General features: G+C 56.1%; 1 protein-coding gene across 2 annotated transcripts in view; it reads right to left on the reverse strand.

The window, feature by feature from the left end:
• Positions 1–2,290: 2,290 nt before the first annotated feature.
• The window catches only part of NTN3 (netrin 3), a 34,970-nt gene continuing 21,188 nt past the window's right edge, over positions 2,291–16,072 (reverse strand). The window contains exons 4-8 of one of the 2 annotated variants that reach the window (XR_012631106.1): positions 12,955–13,104; positions 11,993–12,046; positions 4,146–4,220; positions 3,232–3,879; positions 2,291–3,137 (exon numbers count right to left, since the gene is read on the reverse strand). Coding sequence is in view for 1 of the 2 variants with exons in the window: in XM_074885739.1 (XP_074741840.1) it covers positions 3,551–3,879; positions 4,146–4,220; positions 11,993–12,046; positions 12,955–13,104 (608 nt within the window). In the remaining variant the exon portion in view is untranslated. Of the gene's footprint in view, positions 3,880–4,145; positions 4,221–11,992; positions 12,047–12,954; positions 13,105–16,072 lie in introns of both variants that reach the window. The other variant, XM_074885739.1, reaches the window with a different exon arrangement.

Below are 16,072 nucleotides of genomic sequence, written 5' to 3' on the forward strand. Positions count from 1 at the left end.
CCACATTGCAGGGCCAGGGTCCCTCTGCATGGGCACCCTTGGGATGGTATTTACATGACACATGTCCCAGCAGCACCCAAGGCCCAGGGCACCCCAAGAAGCACAGCAGAGCCCACCCCGAGATCTGTACAAGGTGACTCACAAAGGACCCCACCAGTGCTCTGGATCTGTCCCATCCAGTCATGCATTTAATTTATAAAACAAAGAGAAAAAGAAGATAAAAAGGCACATGGATGCGTGTGGGGATTTAAATATGCGCCTGGGAGCAGGTCCATGTCTAAATCCCCTGGTCAGCATTGCTTCTCCCAGAAAACCCAAAGCAGCAGGGGTTGGGCACGGCTTGGCAGGCTGGGTTCCCCAGCTGGGGTTGTCCCCTCTGCACCTGGGGATGCTTCTGGTTGCATTTGGTACCTGGCTTTGGCTAAATGGAGACAGAAGAGTTACAGCTGTGCGAGGCTGCGCAGCACAGGGTCCGTGCAAGGCTTGCATACAGGCTGGATGTGATTCACCAGCCCTCTCTGCAAAGGGCCTCTTTTCCCCAGCGAGCTGCCTGCACAGCAAGTGGGGCATGGAAAGGCACAGCCAGAAGAGCTGACTCAGCACCATACCTGTGAAGATGGCACAGCAGCCCTCCCCCAAACTGTGCCTGTGGTAGCGTCTGCGCCAAGCCCTGCCCTGAGCTGCAGGGCAGGACAAGCCACATCTTCGTGCAATCCCCTGGTGCCTCCACCACTGTCCTTGGCACCCCAGCACCAGCTCAGGGTGACCCAGGCCTGGCGTCCCAGAGACAGCTGAACCCATGTGCATGGGTCTCCATGCAGATGGAGAGGAAGAAGAAAGATTAATTCTTGCTTCGGACTTTGGGGTGACACAAGCAGGGGATGGCAGGAAAACATCTTCCAGGCAACAGCCTTAGTGAAGGTGCAGAGTGGACTGCTGCAGTCCTTTGGCCAGGATTTTAGGACATCCCTCAGCCAAAGGGGGAGAGCTCCTCTCCTCAGCGGCAGCCCATGGGGTATGTGGTTGTCCTGCCCCCATGTGTCTGATCTGCCCCAGCAGGATGCCCACGTGCACTGGGACACCAGCTGGGAGCCATCTCTCCTTGCCAGCAGTCCCAGATGGCAGAGTTGAAACAAGAGGGAAGAGCCATCTGGGAGGATAAATCAAGAACTTCAACCACCAACACCAAAGTCCTCAAAGAGTTTTAGGTGCCCTGCCTCAAGGGAGGAGAAAGCAGATGCCAAAGGAAACCCTGAAGCCTCCTGCCCCAGCAGGCCGTGCAGAGTGCTTTTTGGGGAGCACAGACACATCATGTCTTTCCTGAAGGCTGTACTTGCTTAGAGAAAGCACGCGCCTTCTGTAGCCCTGCCCTGATGAGCATCCATGTCCATGGAGAGTGGTGCTGCCCTGCTCTTTCATGGGCTGCAGCTGCTGAGAAGAGGGGCCAGCAAGCTCCCACACCCTATTGGGTGATGCCGAGCAGCCTCTGGGGCCATGGGGATGACCCCAATGGGCGTCCCTGCCGTGCACAACCAAAGGGTGTTCCACCACCGACTCCTGCATGAGGACTGTTGGGTGCATGGGGTCAGAGTGAGCCTGGGACAAGGGCAGCACCTCTGCTTCTTGAGCTCCTTGGTGCAAGCAGACATGGGAGGAAGAAGAGGGCTGGGTGGCCCACGTACTTCAAGGGCTGTCTCATGGCCTATGACAACCAGAACAAGAGGAACCAGGGATGGGAGGGTCCCTTCAGCCCAGCTGGAGGAGAGAAGGGAGCTATGTCAGGAGTGTGGCATAGGATCAGCTCATCCAAGCCCAAGTGGTCCCACATACCCTTTGACCCTCAGCTTCTGGTCTCCCCGCAGGTATCCCTGTATAGGCACCCCAGCATCCATGGGACCTCAAAGATGGCACTGCATCTCTGAAAAACCACTTCCAGCATCTCCAGCAGCTTCACCAATGCACCAAGCTCCCCTAATTGGGCACCTGCATGTCCACACAGACATCCCCCACTACCTAGATCCTCACTCCCCAAAGTCCCGTCCTGAACCCCGACAGTTCTTCACCAGTGTTTTCAGCTGCAGGCTCCAGCACCACCCTGGGATGCTGGAGCCCAGAAGCCCCAGACCACCCATGGGATGAGGAGTCCACACAAGCTGCTGTGGGCTCAAAAGGGCAAAGTATCATCCTAAAGCACTGGAAGACTGTGATGTAGGCTACAGTGCCTTGCTGAGACATTCAATAAGCAAGGCAAGGCTTAGAGGGAAAGGAATATCTATTGTCAGAGCACCTATTATTTCTATTCATATTTATTATGCCAAGACTGCTACAATCTCAACATGGGAAGATACTGATGTCTGTTTGAACTGGAGACTAATACATGGTGAAGAAGATATAAAAGACTAGAGGTGGGTCAACGAAAGCTCTTCTCTCTTCCTGCCACCTCTGCCTTGTGCATCTCCTCGGACAACCTTGGCCACAGCAATACTTCCCAGGAGAGCATGCAGTCAGGCCAGCTCTGAAGGATGCACACCAAGGCAGACAGGTCACCTGGTGTCAGCTCAACAGAAACAGGTGGAATTATGTCAGTTGGTACCAGCTGAGAATATAGGGACATAGACATGGGTGGATGGACGATGATACAGGATGGCTCCAGTCAGCCTGTCCACTCCACCCTAGGTCCTGCTGGCAGGGCAGGCCTTGGTGGACATGGGAGGGGAAAATGGGTGTCTCCAGGTCTTTTCCACTGGGTCACCTGGACTATGCACCAGGATAGGTAATGGCCAGGGGGTTGTGAAGTCTGTCGCTTTCTCCCTGGTGGACACAGCTCTGCCTGGTAGTGGCCGCCAACACAATGCCAGGGCCTGACTCCTCTCCACAGCATCGCATGGGTCCTGCCCCATGCGGCAGCACTGGTCTGTGAAAACCTGAGGTCACCAGAGAATCAGGCCTTGCAGAAGTTTGTTTGTTCTTCCTGGTCCCTCTGAAGTATTGGATGGTTTCCACTCAGCCTGCCCATATGCACATCGGGATGAAGGACAGAAGACTCTGATCTCCCGTTCCCACTGGGCAAGGAGAAGGGCAGAGAGGTCTGACAGCAGCACATTTTCAGACAGCGAGGAAGACGCATGCCCTGGACACTGGAGAAAGGAGAGCTGTCAACTCAGATGTCAATACCCGGCAGAAGACTTTGTTAAAGGTAAAAGAAAAGCCTAGAAAACAAGCATTACGAACAGCATGCCCGGAGCAGGACACCAATCCCCTTCAAGCTCCTTCAGGCGACAGGCACCCACAGGATCTCGCTCCGCTTTGCTCCTCATTAAAGGTTTGTCATTACTGCGTTATTTTTAATACACACTTAGAGAAAAAGACCCACACGCACACCCATGTGTGCACACACACACACACAAAGGGAAACCATTGCCAAAATATACACTATAGACAGAAGAGTCCGTTCACACTATATATATGTACAGAGTCTCTGGGCGTAGTCTGGCAATGCACAGCCGAGCTGGGGCTGAGCACAGGGTGGGATGGGATGGGTGGAAGCCCCTCAGGGCTTCACGCACTTCCCCTTCTTCTCCCGTCGCTGCAGTTTCCGAAGGCGGCGTGTCCAGGCGTCCCGCCACTGGATGACCAGGCTGTTTTTGTCGGCCATCAGTCCTGGCCGGTCAGTGGAGTTTTCGCTGATGCCCATAACCAAGTACTTCTTGCTGATCTGGATCTTGGGGCACTTGCAGGACAGGTCTTTCAAGTGGATCCACAAGAAGTTGTCGCCACGCTTGACCCGCTCGTCACGGCACTTGTAGACAGAGAGGATGTTGATGGTGAACTTGGCCCAGTTGGCCACCGTCTCCATTTCCAGAATGTTCACCTGGACCACTGAGGGAAAAGAGGGGAGGCATGGTGATGGGGGATGTTTTGCCTTGCTCCTCAAAGGAAACTTTGGCAAAGGGAACTGCCTGTCCCCAACAGCCCCACCTGCCTCATCCACCGCACCTTTGGTAGGGCTGATTTGGGGACCTCTCTCCATGCTGGGTGCCCCCCATCCCCTGGGACATCTGTATCTCCCCCACCCATGGCTTGCCTGCGGCCGACCCGCGGCTGCCTCTTCAGCAAAGCCCAGTATGGCCCAGGGAGGTCCTTACCATAGTCCTTCTTGCAATACTTCTTCATGTTAATCTTGTAGTTGCCCTTGGCTGGCTTGCAGTAGGAGTCACAATCTGCAGAGGAAGAACAGAGGGTTGAGCACTGAGGGGCTTGAAGCACATTGGGTCCTGTCCCACCATAAGGTGGAGGGGACAGCAGCAAGACCCAGTCTGGCAGACTCCACATCCCAGCACCTTGCAGAAGGCTCCTGAGCCAGGGCCTAGGCTGCTGCTGGGGATGGGGGTCCAGTGAGTTCAGCTGCTACCCTGGCAACTCACAGGGGCTGGGCGCTCAAATCCCAGCATGAACACTGACACCACATCAGCTGGGAAGAGAAACCAAGTGACTTTGAGCCCATCAAGCAGACTGTGTCACCTCCTGTGCTGGCAGTGATGGTGTCCTGCAGGATAAATCAGCACAGGGGTGGCAGAGGGAGCCTGGGGACTCTCCTCCGGGATGCAAAAGGGGATGGATGGGAGAAATGCAGGTGAAGTGAAAGCGACCACCATGGAGAGCAGGCAGCGGCCATGGCCAAAGAGAGTCAACCAGAACAGCTGTGGCCCTGCAAATCTGGGCGACGTGGGGAAGAGACAACTCAGCATCAAACCCACCATTGGCCCTGCAGAGAGGGGACCTAAAGGAAGGTCTGACCTCAGGCCAAGGGGGTTGTGATCCTGAGGGGCAACTCAGCCCTCAGGGGCCAGGGCTGAAGGAAACATCCTCATGGGGCAGCCTCTCCAGAGACCTGTGCCTCACCGGTGTCCCAAAAGAGGGGAAGGGGACTTGGGCCAGGGGGATCAGGTGGGTGAGGGAAGCAGCTCTGCTCCACCAAGTCACTCCTGCTGCCCAAGCATCCCCTGCTCAGGCTGCTCCAGAATGGCTAGTCTCCACCCCACGCAGCATCCCTCCCTCAAGGAAGCTTTTTTCTGCGCATTTCTAAAGACCCCAGATTTGCATCTCAAGCAGAGGGAGGGCAGGGAATGCCTCTTTCCTTTTCCCCAAAGGCTTTGATCCCAACAATTGCCTGAAGCAGCCCCGTTCTCCTCTTTTCTTTCCCCTGCCATCTTCCTTTGAACATCTCAATTTGTCTCTTTCCAAATGGCATGTTTTTTTCTAAGCCCATCTTTCTTCTTTTCTCTCCCTCTTGTAGGTTCTCTCTCCAGCTTGGCCCCGCATCCCCGGACAGAGCCAGCAGTCCCTGAAGTTGTCTTTGTTTGTGGGTTGCCACAGCAATCACTGGGGATGGAGGCGTGAGTCTGGGGGAAGACAGGGAAATAACAGCGCCCTGTGCCAAGGGGAGGAGGAGAAAAGAGGAAAGAAAGAAGCCCAGAAGCACAAACTCACCCTGGGCTCTGCTGATCTCCTTTCTGCCTGGCTCCTTTTTATCAGGGACTTTCTGTTGCCTGTTCCAAATTTGTCATCGATAGAAGCGGCGCAGCATGAAGCTAATTCTTGGCAGAGGGGAATGAGCCCTGATTCTCGGCTCAGCCCCCCTGTGCTGCTGTGCTGCCCCTCTGCCTGGGCTGGCAGAGATGCCCTGGCCCCACTGCATCCCCACAATGGTGGCTGCAGAGGGGGCAGGGTACCCCCATGTGGGGTAGATGCTGAGTGCTCTGAAGTGCTCGGCTGCAGTGTTGAAGGTGTCTCCGTCCACTGCATCCCTGGGATGTGCTACAGCCTCACTCTGGACACCACCGCATCCCTGGGGTGCGCTACAGCCCCATCCTGGACACTGCGGCATCCCCTGGGACATGCTACAATCCTGTCCCTGGCACTCTGCTCCATCTTTTCTTGCTACCTGAAGAGGACTCCAAAAGGGAGCTCCTGCATTATTTTGAGGAGAGCCTGGCAGGACAGGTGCTATTTTCCTCCCCAAGCAGAGTGAAGGAGACTGTCTGTGTGTCCAAGCAACCACCCTTGTACGGAGGGGCTACCAGGTACTTTTTGGGGATGGGTGCAGGGTGTGCCCCTCCACACCCACTGCAGGATCCATCCTGGGTCCCAGCACAGCGCAAGCCTCTGGTGAAGATGCAGGACCGTGTGGGTTTGCAGTGCCCCCACTGCTGGGAGCCATGCCACTACACCAGTTTGCCAGCACCACACCATGAAGGGCCTGGTGGCGAAAGGAGGTGTTCAGGGGGCATGGAAACCATCCTGCAGTTGGCATCAGTTGTGGCTCTGCCATGGGCCTGCCACAGAGGAGGAGGGTGGCACGAACCAGGGTGTCCAGCGGGAGGATGGCCAGGGTGGCTGCTGCGCAGTGTCGAGGCCACACCAGTGCTGAGCCCATGGGTGGTGGGGTGATGGGTGGTGGGACCAGGCTGCAGGACAGTCTTGGCCAACCTGCCACCTGCCCTGCTCAGCAATGGGGGAGAAAGAAAAGTAAGAAAAGCAGAAGGAAAACCAGTAACTGCCCTGGGCTCCTGCTCATGATTCACATCATAAAACTGATTCCAAAGAGGCAGAAGGTAGTGTTGGGAATTAACAATTTGGGGTTAGTGTGGGGATTTTTTTAACCTTGGCTTTGTGCTGAGGAACATTCCTCAAATATAAAATCAATTCCTGTTCAATTTATGTAAGAAACTTGGGAAGACAAAAAAAAGACCCAGTAACTCAAAGTGTTTTCCCTTCTTGCCTTTGAGCATGTGGCCCTCCATCACTGCACATGGGGAGGGTGCAGGTGCTGTGGCTGGAGAAGTGGCCAGGTGAGGGTGCCAAGGCTGCCACCCAGCTCAGCCTTCACCCGGCAGGACGGCTGGGTCCTGCCCTCACCTCCTGTCTGAGCACCTACTCCTGTTCCCAGAGGGTTCCCCCGCAGCAGGGTTCTACTCAGGGTCTCAGCCCCCCACCCCTCACTGGGGCACAGCTATGGACCATGGCTCCATCCTCCCATGCCTGCCAGGATGGCATGTGCTGGGTGGTGGCTCTTCCCGCAGGCAGGCCCCAGAGAGCCTGGTTGTGGCTCCACCTGCTCTGCCAGCCCAGCTGGGCAGCATGCTCTCTGTCCACCCCACAAAACCATCAGGAGAGGCTGGATGGCCATCAGAGAAGCTGCTTCAGGACTATCTCTCCCCTGGCATCTCCCAGAGCATTCCCCACCTTCCCAGTTCCCTTTTAAATTTCCCAGACTGGCGCTACACATGCTGCAGGGTAGTGAAAAGATCAAGTTTAGCCTCTGCATGCAGCCACCCTCCTGCTCACCCCTCTTGCCATGTCTATGCAGCCTGACGGGGCAGCCAAGCCCTATGGAGGGGCTGGGGATGGCAGAGACCTGTGATAATCCAAAGCTGTGAAAGTGCACCCACAAACCCTGACATGATACTGCATCCCCTGGGACATGCTACAGCCCATCCCAGACACTGATGCATCCCTGGGATACGCTGCAGCCCTGTCCTGGACAGTGCTTGCTCCCGCTGGTGTCCCAGGGCAGCTCTTGGCACACCTTGCCCCACTACAGCCACGGCCCAGGCAGTCCCAGGTCCCAGATTCCCCCCTCGGCCATCTCTCACCAGTGCCACCATAAAGCTTCCCTGGACCAACTGGGAGACTCCCATCAGTGGCAGATGCTGGCAAGGGGTGGGACCCTCCATGGACACCAGGGGGGACAGTTGCCACAGAACCACTGCCTGCTGATGCCAGCCTGGCACTGGCCTGTGGTGCGGGCAGTAGCACCGCAGGAACGGGCAAGGGGGGAACCAGCACGTGGGATGGATGGGCAGCACGGGGCAAGCACCGGGTGAAGCTGCGGGAGGAGGCGGTCAGCGAGCCACTGGCCCGGCACGGGCATCCCCCGTCTCTGTGGGGGGAGCATGTGTGAGAGGCGGCAAGTTTGCACATCTGGTTTACTTCTCCTCGCCTTGAAAAAAAAGAAGGAATATTTTGTTTTAAGAGAGATGTAACTTAATTAGGTGTTATGGCTGCAAATCTTTTACTGCTGACTTTGAATTCCTTTAAAGCCCTGTTTTGTGCTCCACAAGTTTTGTTAATTCTGCTAACGGGGAACAAGGATTTTTATTTTTTTTCCACTAAGTGGAAAATATTTTAAGATGATAATAATAATAAAAATTATGAGAAGTGGACCCAGGACATTTCACTGCTGAGCCAGTTGGCTGCTCGGGCAGAGAGATCAAAGCTGGACCTCAAAGGCTCCAGAGGGTCAGAAAGGCAGGAGAAAGCTGGGAAGAGCGATGCAGAGGATGGCAACATCAGCAAAAAGCCCGGACGCACCCGGGGAGAGGACCCCAGCAGGGAGGAGGATGGGGAGAGGGGGGGGAAGCCCAGCACCTGAGCACAGCGGCCCCAAACAATATCCCCCTGTTCCCACAGCCTGGCACCTGCTGCCAGAGGCAGGGAGGGAGGTGGGGAAATGAGAGGAGAAGGGTCTCAGAGGCTGCCTGGCGTGGGAGGACTGTGGAGCACTGGGGGCTGAGACCCCCCTCAGGGAGTGCTCTGCCTGTGGAAGAGCCTGGAGGTTCCTAGGGGAGAGTGCAGGCAGTGGGGCAGGGTGCAGGCAGCAGGCAGGGTGCAGCGCTGTGTCCAGCCTTGCCAGCAGCACAAGTATGCTGGAGGCAAGGTACCCCAGACAGAGCTGGGCAGGGCAGGATCACCTGTCCCATCTCTAATCCCCTCCAGCAAATGGGGCAGCAGGACCCCAAACAGGTCCCCTCTCCCCCGGTGCAGAGTCTGGGCAGAGGCGAGCTACTTTGCATTAAAGATATTCGAGCTAGAAGCCAGAAATCTTAAAACAACAAACCCACAGATAAAACTAGAGGCAGTTTAAGGCAGAGCTGCTCTGTTAAAACAAAGTAAACACCCGGGTCTCCAGCGAGTGCCATTTATTTTTACACAGCTGAAAATATCAGACATCACTCTAAGACTGTTCCTATTTATAAAGCACTGGAGGGGAGTCACCTTGATTAACTCTGCTCCATGTGTCACTCTCTGTTTGCAATAAAACCATTCAAATCCCCCTTTTGCCTCCCCCTTTTTTTTCCTTTACACAAAGCCTGGTGTTCCCAGCTCCCTCCCTCGCAGCAGGTAGGGCAAGCAGGGCAGGCAGGAGTAGAGGTGGTGGTGGTGGTCTGCCCTGCCCCGCGCAGCCTCCCCCAGCAGTGTTACCATCACAGACAGCTCAGCTCTTATGCTTGTCCCATTATGCAAGACGTGCACGGCACCACGGGTGACTCTTCTCCGCTGCCACAGCGTGGAGCAAAACCTCTGCCAGCTCCACACAGGGCTGCTCAACTCACGTCCCAATAACAACTCCCGTTTCTCAGAGCCTCTGCAGAGCAGGGCTGGGAGGGCTGAAACGTGCCTCTGGGTGCTGGGTGGGCGCTGGGCTGTGCAGCACTCCCAGCCTCTGCATCAGCGTGTGATCTGTGTGTGTACGGGGGCCAGCACTGCTCCGTGAGGAGCCGAGCTACCAGCCTCCTCCCACACATCTTGCCCCTCCATCCCCATCCACGCGCTCTACTCCTTCCATAGCTCTGTACCTTTGACACCCCTTGTTCCAGTTCTCCTCGAGGCTGCAGGGGCCATGCTGGAAGATGTTCCCAAAAGGCTGAGAAGCACATCACAGGCATGCACCAGCCTGCGAAGGGGCTGTTGGCATTTTCCACCCCCAGGGTGGGGTGGCTGTGAGAAGGAGAGCCGGGGAGAAGGGTGCATGCAGGGCACTGGGTCTCCAAAGAGCATGCAGGCTCCCTCAGGACAGACGTACCCCAATCACAGCATGGGGAAGCTCCTCATTAAATATGGGCATGGGGAGCTGGAGGTGCCCCTGCTCTCTTCCCAGGACCATATACCATGGGATGGAGTGGAGGATGGTGCAGGATGTCTATTCCACATGTGGGAAAAGACCAAGGTCTGGGGGACTACAGGGTGAAGGGTGGCCCAAGGAGGAAAAGGGCTTCTTCTTTCCCTAGCTTCTGCCCCTTGATCTGGCTTGGGATCCCTACAGACAGATAGGCAGTGGGATGGCTAGAAACAGCCACACTATGGTGCTGACAGGACTGCAAGAGAGGGGGGAGAGAAAGAAAGGTCAAGGGAGGTGATTCTCCCCCTCTTGTGAGCCCCCCCCTGCAGTGCTGGGTCCAGCTCTGGGGGCACCAACATCAGAAGGACATGGACCTGCTCGAGCGGGTCCAGAGGAGGCCATGAAGATGCTCGGGGGCTGGAGCACCTCCCCTGTGAGGACAGGCTGAGAGAGTTGGGGGGGTTCAGCTGGAGAAGAGAAGGCTCTAGGGAGACCTTAGAGCGGCCTCCCAGTACTTAAAGGGGCTACAGGAAAGTTGGGGAGGGACTCTTGATCAGGGGGTATAGGGATAGGATGAGGGGTAATGGTTTTAAACTGAAATAGGGTAGATTTAGATCAGATATTAAGAAGAAATTCTTCACTGTGAGGGTGGTGAGGCCCTGGCACAGGTTGCCCAGAGAAGCTGTGGCTGCCCCCTCCCTGGAAGGGTTCAAGGGTTGGACGGGGCTTTGGGCAACCTGGGCTAGTGGAAGGTGTCCTTGCCCGGGGCAGAGGGGGTCAGAACTTCATGGTCTTTAAGGTCCCTTCCAATCCAAACCATTCTATGATTCTATGAAAAGCCCTGCTACAGCTGCCTCTGATGCATGGCCCCACGTGCCTCTGAAGAGCTGGCCTGGCATCAGCACAGCCCATCCGCTCCCACAGCTGGTGACCACCATGCAGGGCACAGAGGTGCCAGGAAGACAGATGAGATGGCAGGGGGCAGCTGATAGAAGAGGGGCGGTTGGGGAGGAGATGCAAAGCAGCTACTCTACCTGTCTGCCATGGCATCTGCTGGGCCACATCCTGCAGTGCCAGGGAGGGCTTAGCGTGGCGGCGGTGGCAGAGGGTCTGGCGGCTGGCACCACTGTGTGGTGCTGTCGGCATGTGCTGTGTCAGGGTGAGAGCTGAGGGCACCTCGGCGGGGCCCTGGCAGCTGTGGCTGGGCTGAAAGAGGGGCTCTAACCGCCCAGTGCAGGCAGCACCCATGCACCCACCAGTGCCCAGCCCTAGCCAAACCTCTGCAAGAGCACAAGCAAACCTGCAGCACGTGTGGAGGTGTGAGGAAGCCAGGGTGGCTCTTGAGGCACTTTAAGGACAGCAGCAGAAATGCCTCCCTCGCCCATGCAAAGCCTGCAGCCTGCTGCCAGAGCTACCCCCCTCTCCCACTGGGTGACAGCAACAGTGACATTGATCCTCCCATGGCCCCATCAGCCCACAGAGGCAGGACAAGCAGCTCAGACCCAGACACTTCTCTCCTCCAGACCTGGATGGGGCGAGCCCTGTGTCACCCATGTCCCAGGGGAGACCTGGCAGCCTGTACCCCGGAACAGGGGCTCCTGAGCCTGCCTGCAGCCTGGTGGACCCCACCACCCTGGCACTGCTCAGAGAGCCAAGGCCCTGTGGAGGTAAAAGGCTCTGAGGAGAAACCTCTTGCACTGGCACCGATAAAAAGAGATTAAAAAAATCCAGCCCCCAAGCACCCACTGAGCCGTAGGTGCTGTACGCCACAACTCCTGCCATTACCTGCCAAGGGGCTGCGAGGCCCTAGCAGGCTACATCCCTGCTTTCCTCCTCGGAGGGGATGGAGCCACACTTTCCCTGAGAAAGTCCCATCAAGCTTTGTTGATCTCTTTCCAGAAATACATAGGATTTCAAATCTCAGTCATTATTTTCATCAAAACTGTTCGCCAGAATTTTTTGCCATTAATCTTTTTGCCAAAGGGAAAAAGATTACACACTCCTTGGTGTGCTGGGGAGAGGGGAGGTGGGATGGGATGTGTCTGGGCAGGGCTGGGGCTGTGGGCTTGGCCCAGGATGTGGAGCACTTACCTGCAGGTGCTTCCGTGCTGGTCACCAGGGAGGTGGGATTGATGGCAGGGATCTCTGGAACAGAAAGGGAGACATGTCTTAAGGAAAGGCGTCCCCAGCTCTGGGGCTGACACCCGGACAAAAGCCCTCCACAAGCAGGGTGCAGAGGGGATTTTGTGGGTCACTTCTGGCAGCTCGTTAAGAAAGATGGATGCGATGAGTCTGATCTGAATATCACAGGCCATTAAACAGACCATAGAAATGCCCAGATGCCCCGAAATACTCAGTAAATTGGGACAGGCTGAGACGCTGCAACCACCAAGAAGCATAAGTCACTGCTGCAGAGGACACGTGCTCCAGGGATCGACAGATGAGCAGATGCTCAGCTGATCTGAGCATGCTCCACCTTGCACAGCACAGGGATAAGCACGGCCAAAGACAACACTTTCTCGGGACTCCTGGCAACAAAACCTGGGGGAAATTCTGTCCTAACCCCAAATCTGGGGAACAACAGAGGGAGAGGAGCCAGCCCTGCCAACTCACCCCCACTACCCCTGTTCCAGCAGTGCCATCAGATGCTGCAGGGCAGCAAGTTGTTCCTCTGCTTCTTGGGACAAATTCAGACCCACAACAACAATAAAGATGGTTTTACACTGCTCTGACCTTGCCCCAGACCTGATCACACCCAGGGCTCAGCGGGGTGAGGAAGGCACCTTGCTGCAGCTGAAGAGATGTCCCAGCACAGCTGTTTCAGCCAGCTGGAAGCACTAACCCAAGGGGTCGTTCAGCATCTCCTGGGCTGAGGGGCAAAGCACGGGTGCCCCCAGAAGGTTAGACCTGCTTTGACCACCTCCTGGAGCAAAACCACGTGGATGGGCAACCCCTTGGCTCAGCCCCCCACCCACCACAAGCCAGCCCAAGGACAGCATCCTGTTGTGCTGGTGGGGGTCCCAGAGCACAGGGCAGGGCACGGTGGCACTCACTGATGCAGGGGGCCACGGGAGAGCGGCTCTGCTGGTAGCCCTTAGCACAGCGGTTGCAGGTGAGGCCGGTCACGCCGTCCTTGCACGGGCACTGCCCCGTCGTTTGGTTGCAGGTCTTGCCAGCTGCGCCAACGGGGTGGCAGTCACAGGCTGGGTGAGAGAGAAAAGGTTACATGAGAGGTGATGCACAATGCAAACCCCAAACTGGACCCAACATGCCACCCATGGAAAGGCAAGGAGGTGGGTCCTTCCAACACACCGGTGAAAAGCAGCTGCTGGAGCCAGCACAGCCAAGACCCGTCAGTCCAGACCATGATCCCACATGTGCTGTGAGCAGCACAGGCAGGAGGGAGAGTGGGTGAAGGGCTTGGCCAGGGTAGGGCCTCCGTTGAGGAGGATGCTCAGGATGAGCCCCTGGAGACCCCACAGCTCACACAGGCACCTTCAAGCTGGAATTTAAGGTCTGGACACTGGAAGAACTGTTTCTTCCTGCCCGCTTTTCAGGCAGCTGCTCTGGGGACAGCCTGGAATACATGCAGGCAGGAGGAGAGGCAGTCCCACGCCTGCTGCCAGCCTTGTCCCATGCAAGCAAAGGGAGTGGGGCTCACATGGGTCTAGCCAAACCCTTCTTCATTGCCAGGGTGGGACTGGGGGCACTGCAGGGACAGAAAGTGGACAGATACATGCCCAGGTCTGCTTTTCCTCCCCCTCAACCCCGGGGTGGTGCTCCTGTTGCAGCAGTAAAAGGCATTTTCTCCACTTGCTCCCCTACTTCTGAGCTTTGCAGTCCACAGAGCTGCACCAACACGGAGCTTTTACCCTAACTTTGGCCTTGTTTTCAGATGGTCTGAAGTGGATCTTCTTGATGCTTCCCAAGCTCATGAGCCTCAATGCCCATCCTGCCTCCCGGACACCCCAGCCAAAGGATGTCCCCATGGCTTTCTGTCACAGCCTCCCCAGGGGAAAATCCACAACTGAGGTGGGTGAAAGTTGGGTCTACATCCTCAGGACAGACCCAAAGTGGCTCTCCATCACACAACATTGGATGATGGATGCACCAGGGGTTGCCTATGAGGAGGAGTGTGCGAAGGAGATGTTCACTCAGAGAGGACCTTCCCATCTGCCTTGCCCAGGGCTGGACGGGCTACGAGCTGGAGGAGGTTATCTCAGACTCCATCAGTGTAAGAGTTGAACATGATTCCAAAGCAAAACAAAAACACTCCCCCCCTGCCTGCCCCCGCAGCCCCCTGATGTTATCGTTTCCCTAATTTTCACCAGATGGGACTGGTGGGAGCACCACAGTGCTGCTCCTCGGGTCCCCTCCCGCATGGCCAGAAACCAGAGCAAGCAGACTCTAATGGGGACCAGATGCTTCATTCTTATCAGATCTTGCCTGGGATTGGAAACGGACGTCTTTCTGACAAGGATATTTTGGGGGCTCAGCTGTGATAACAAATGGCAGCAAGTAAGGGAGTCTTGGCATGACGTAGGGTTGTCAGAAACATGGGGTCTTTCTTCAGCCATAACAGGCTTGTCTCCTGCCAGGGCGGTCAGCTCACCCCAGTGAGCAAGGCTTTCCTGGCTCTCCTGCAAACACCCACTGTCAGGTTATCAGGGACCCCCAAAGGTCCTGAGATTATGGGATGGTTCAGCCCTAGACTGCAAGGAGCAAAGCCAGCAGTGATGGTCCAGTGCTTCACCAGCCTCGGGTGACCCATGGGAACAGCATCACTGCTTCACCCTGGGGGGAGAACATCAGGCTTACAGCCCTCTCTTGAACCACCGTGCTCAGGGATGTTTCACGTACTTCAGATGCATCTTGATGGCCTCCCTATGCCTACTCCACAGGGCTCTTCTGCGCGGGCTCGGCTGGATCCTGCAGAACTTGAAGGAAGCAGGTGCCTTTGACGAGCTGGCAGGTACACCTCTTGGAAACCATCCATTGCTTTGTCTCTTCCACTAGCAAAGGCTTGGGCTTCTGTTAGTGCGGCTGGGCATGAAGCATTGACCATCCTCATCACCACCCATGCTGGAAAGAGCAGCCTGGTGCCACCAGCATCACCCCAGTGCTGCCCTGAATGAGGGGTTCTCACCCCACCATTGGTGCTCAGAGTGTTCCCAGGGCCACTCACCCATCTCCAGATGGTGAAGTCCAACCCACTCCAGAACAGCTGGGCAAAAGCTCTGTCAAACACCCGCTTGTCTGAGAGATGTAACGGTGCAGGGAGAGCTCAGAGGTCCCCGCAGCCATCACTCCTGCTCTGCATGCACAGCGGCAGTCAGTGCCCTAAAAAATTTACGGCCAAAGGCATGCTTCCAGCAAAGATTTATACAAGCGCTTAACTTCACTCGTTGTGGATAATCTCTTGGGCCCCAGCAGTGTACTCCTGGTGTAAAGTCTAAGGATGGACATAAATCTCAGCACAATCAGGACCCAATTCATCTAAGCAGATCCCTCTTCATGCGGTGGAAGAGGGCTTTCAATGACTCTTAATGTTTTACCCGGATTGGCAAGTAAGGCAGTTTTGCTCATCTCACATCCACATCAGTCTTTGGTCTCTGTCAGACCACCCTCCGGCCCCTCACGCCGCTGTGGTGGGATTTCCCGCAGTCCCACGAGAACCCATTGCTCCTTCCTGCTCCAGGCAGCACTCAGTGCTTACCCTGACCAGTCCCGCATCCCACCGTGGCTGCATCCCACCACTCCGGCTGTAGCATCTCCATCCCTCCTCTCCCTGACGTGACCCGGAGAGGGGCTGGCCAAGGGACCCCATCCCGGCACCGGGGAATGCAGGCGTCGGGTCACAGCACAGCTCCACGCCTGCTGCCCACACACTGGGCCCTGCTGCTCATGGCCCTGCCGGTTGCCGGGATCTGGCCCACAGTGCTTGAATGGTGGATTAAGTCACTAGCTTGGAGCTTAACTCATCGAGCTGTGCTTGCCAGAAAGCATGTTTTGCACCTAATATTGAGGGTATTTTTGCGTCTTAAGGCTTAGCTGCTACTGCTTCACCAGTTTTCATTGGAGAAAGCTCACAGTTTACAGCTTTGTTTAAATTATAGGGATTAATGCACAGCCATTCTTTATTTGACTTTTCAATTACCACCATTGAATTAA

Source organism: Strix uralensis, chromosome 16 (assembly GCF_047716275.1).
Source record: "Strix uralensis isolate ZFMK-TIS-50842 chromosome 16, bStrUra1, whole genome shotgun sequence".
In the NCBI taxonomy this organism is placed as follows: Eukaryota; Metazoa; Chordata; class Aves; order Strigiformes; family Strigidae; genus Strix; species Strix uralensis.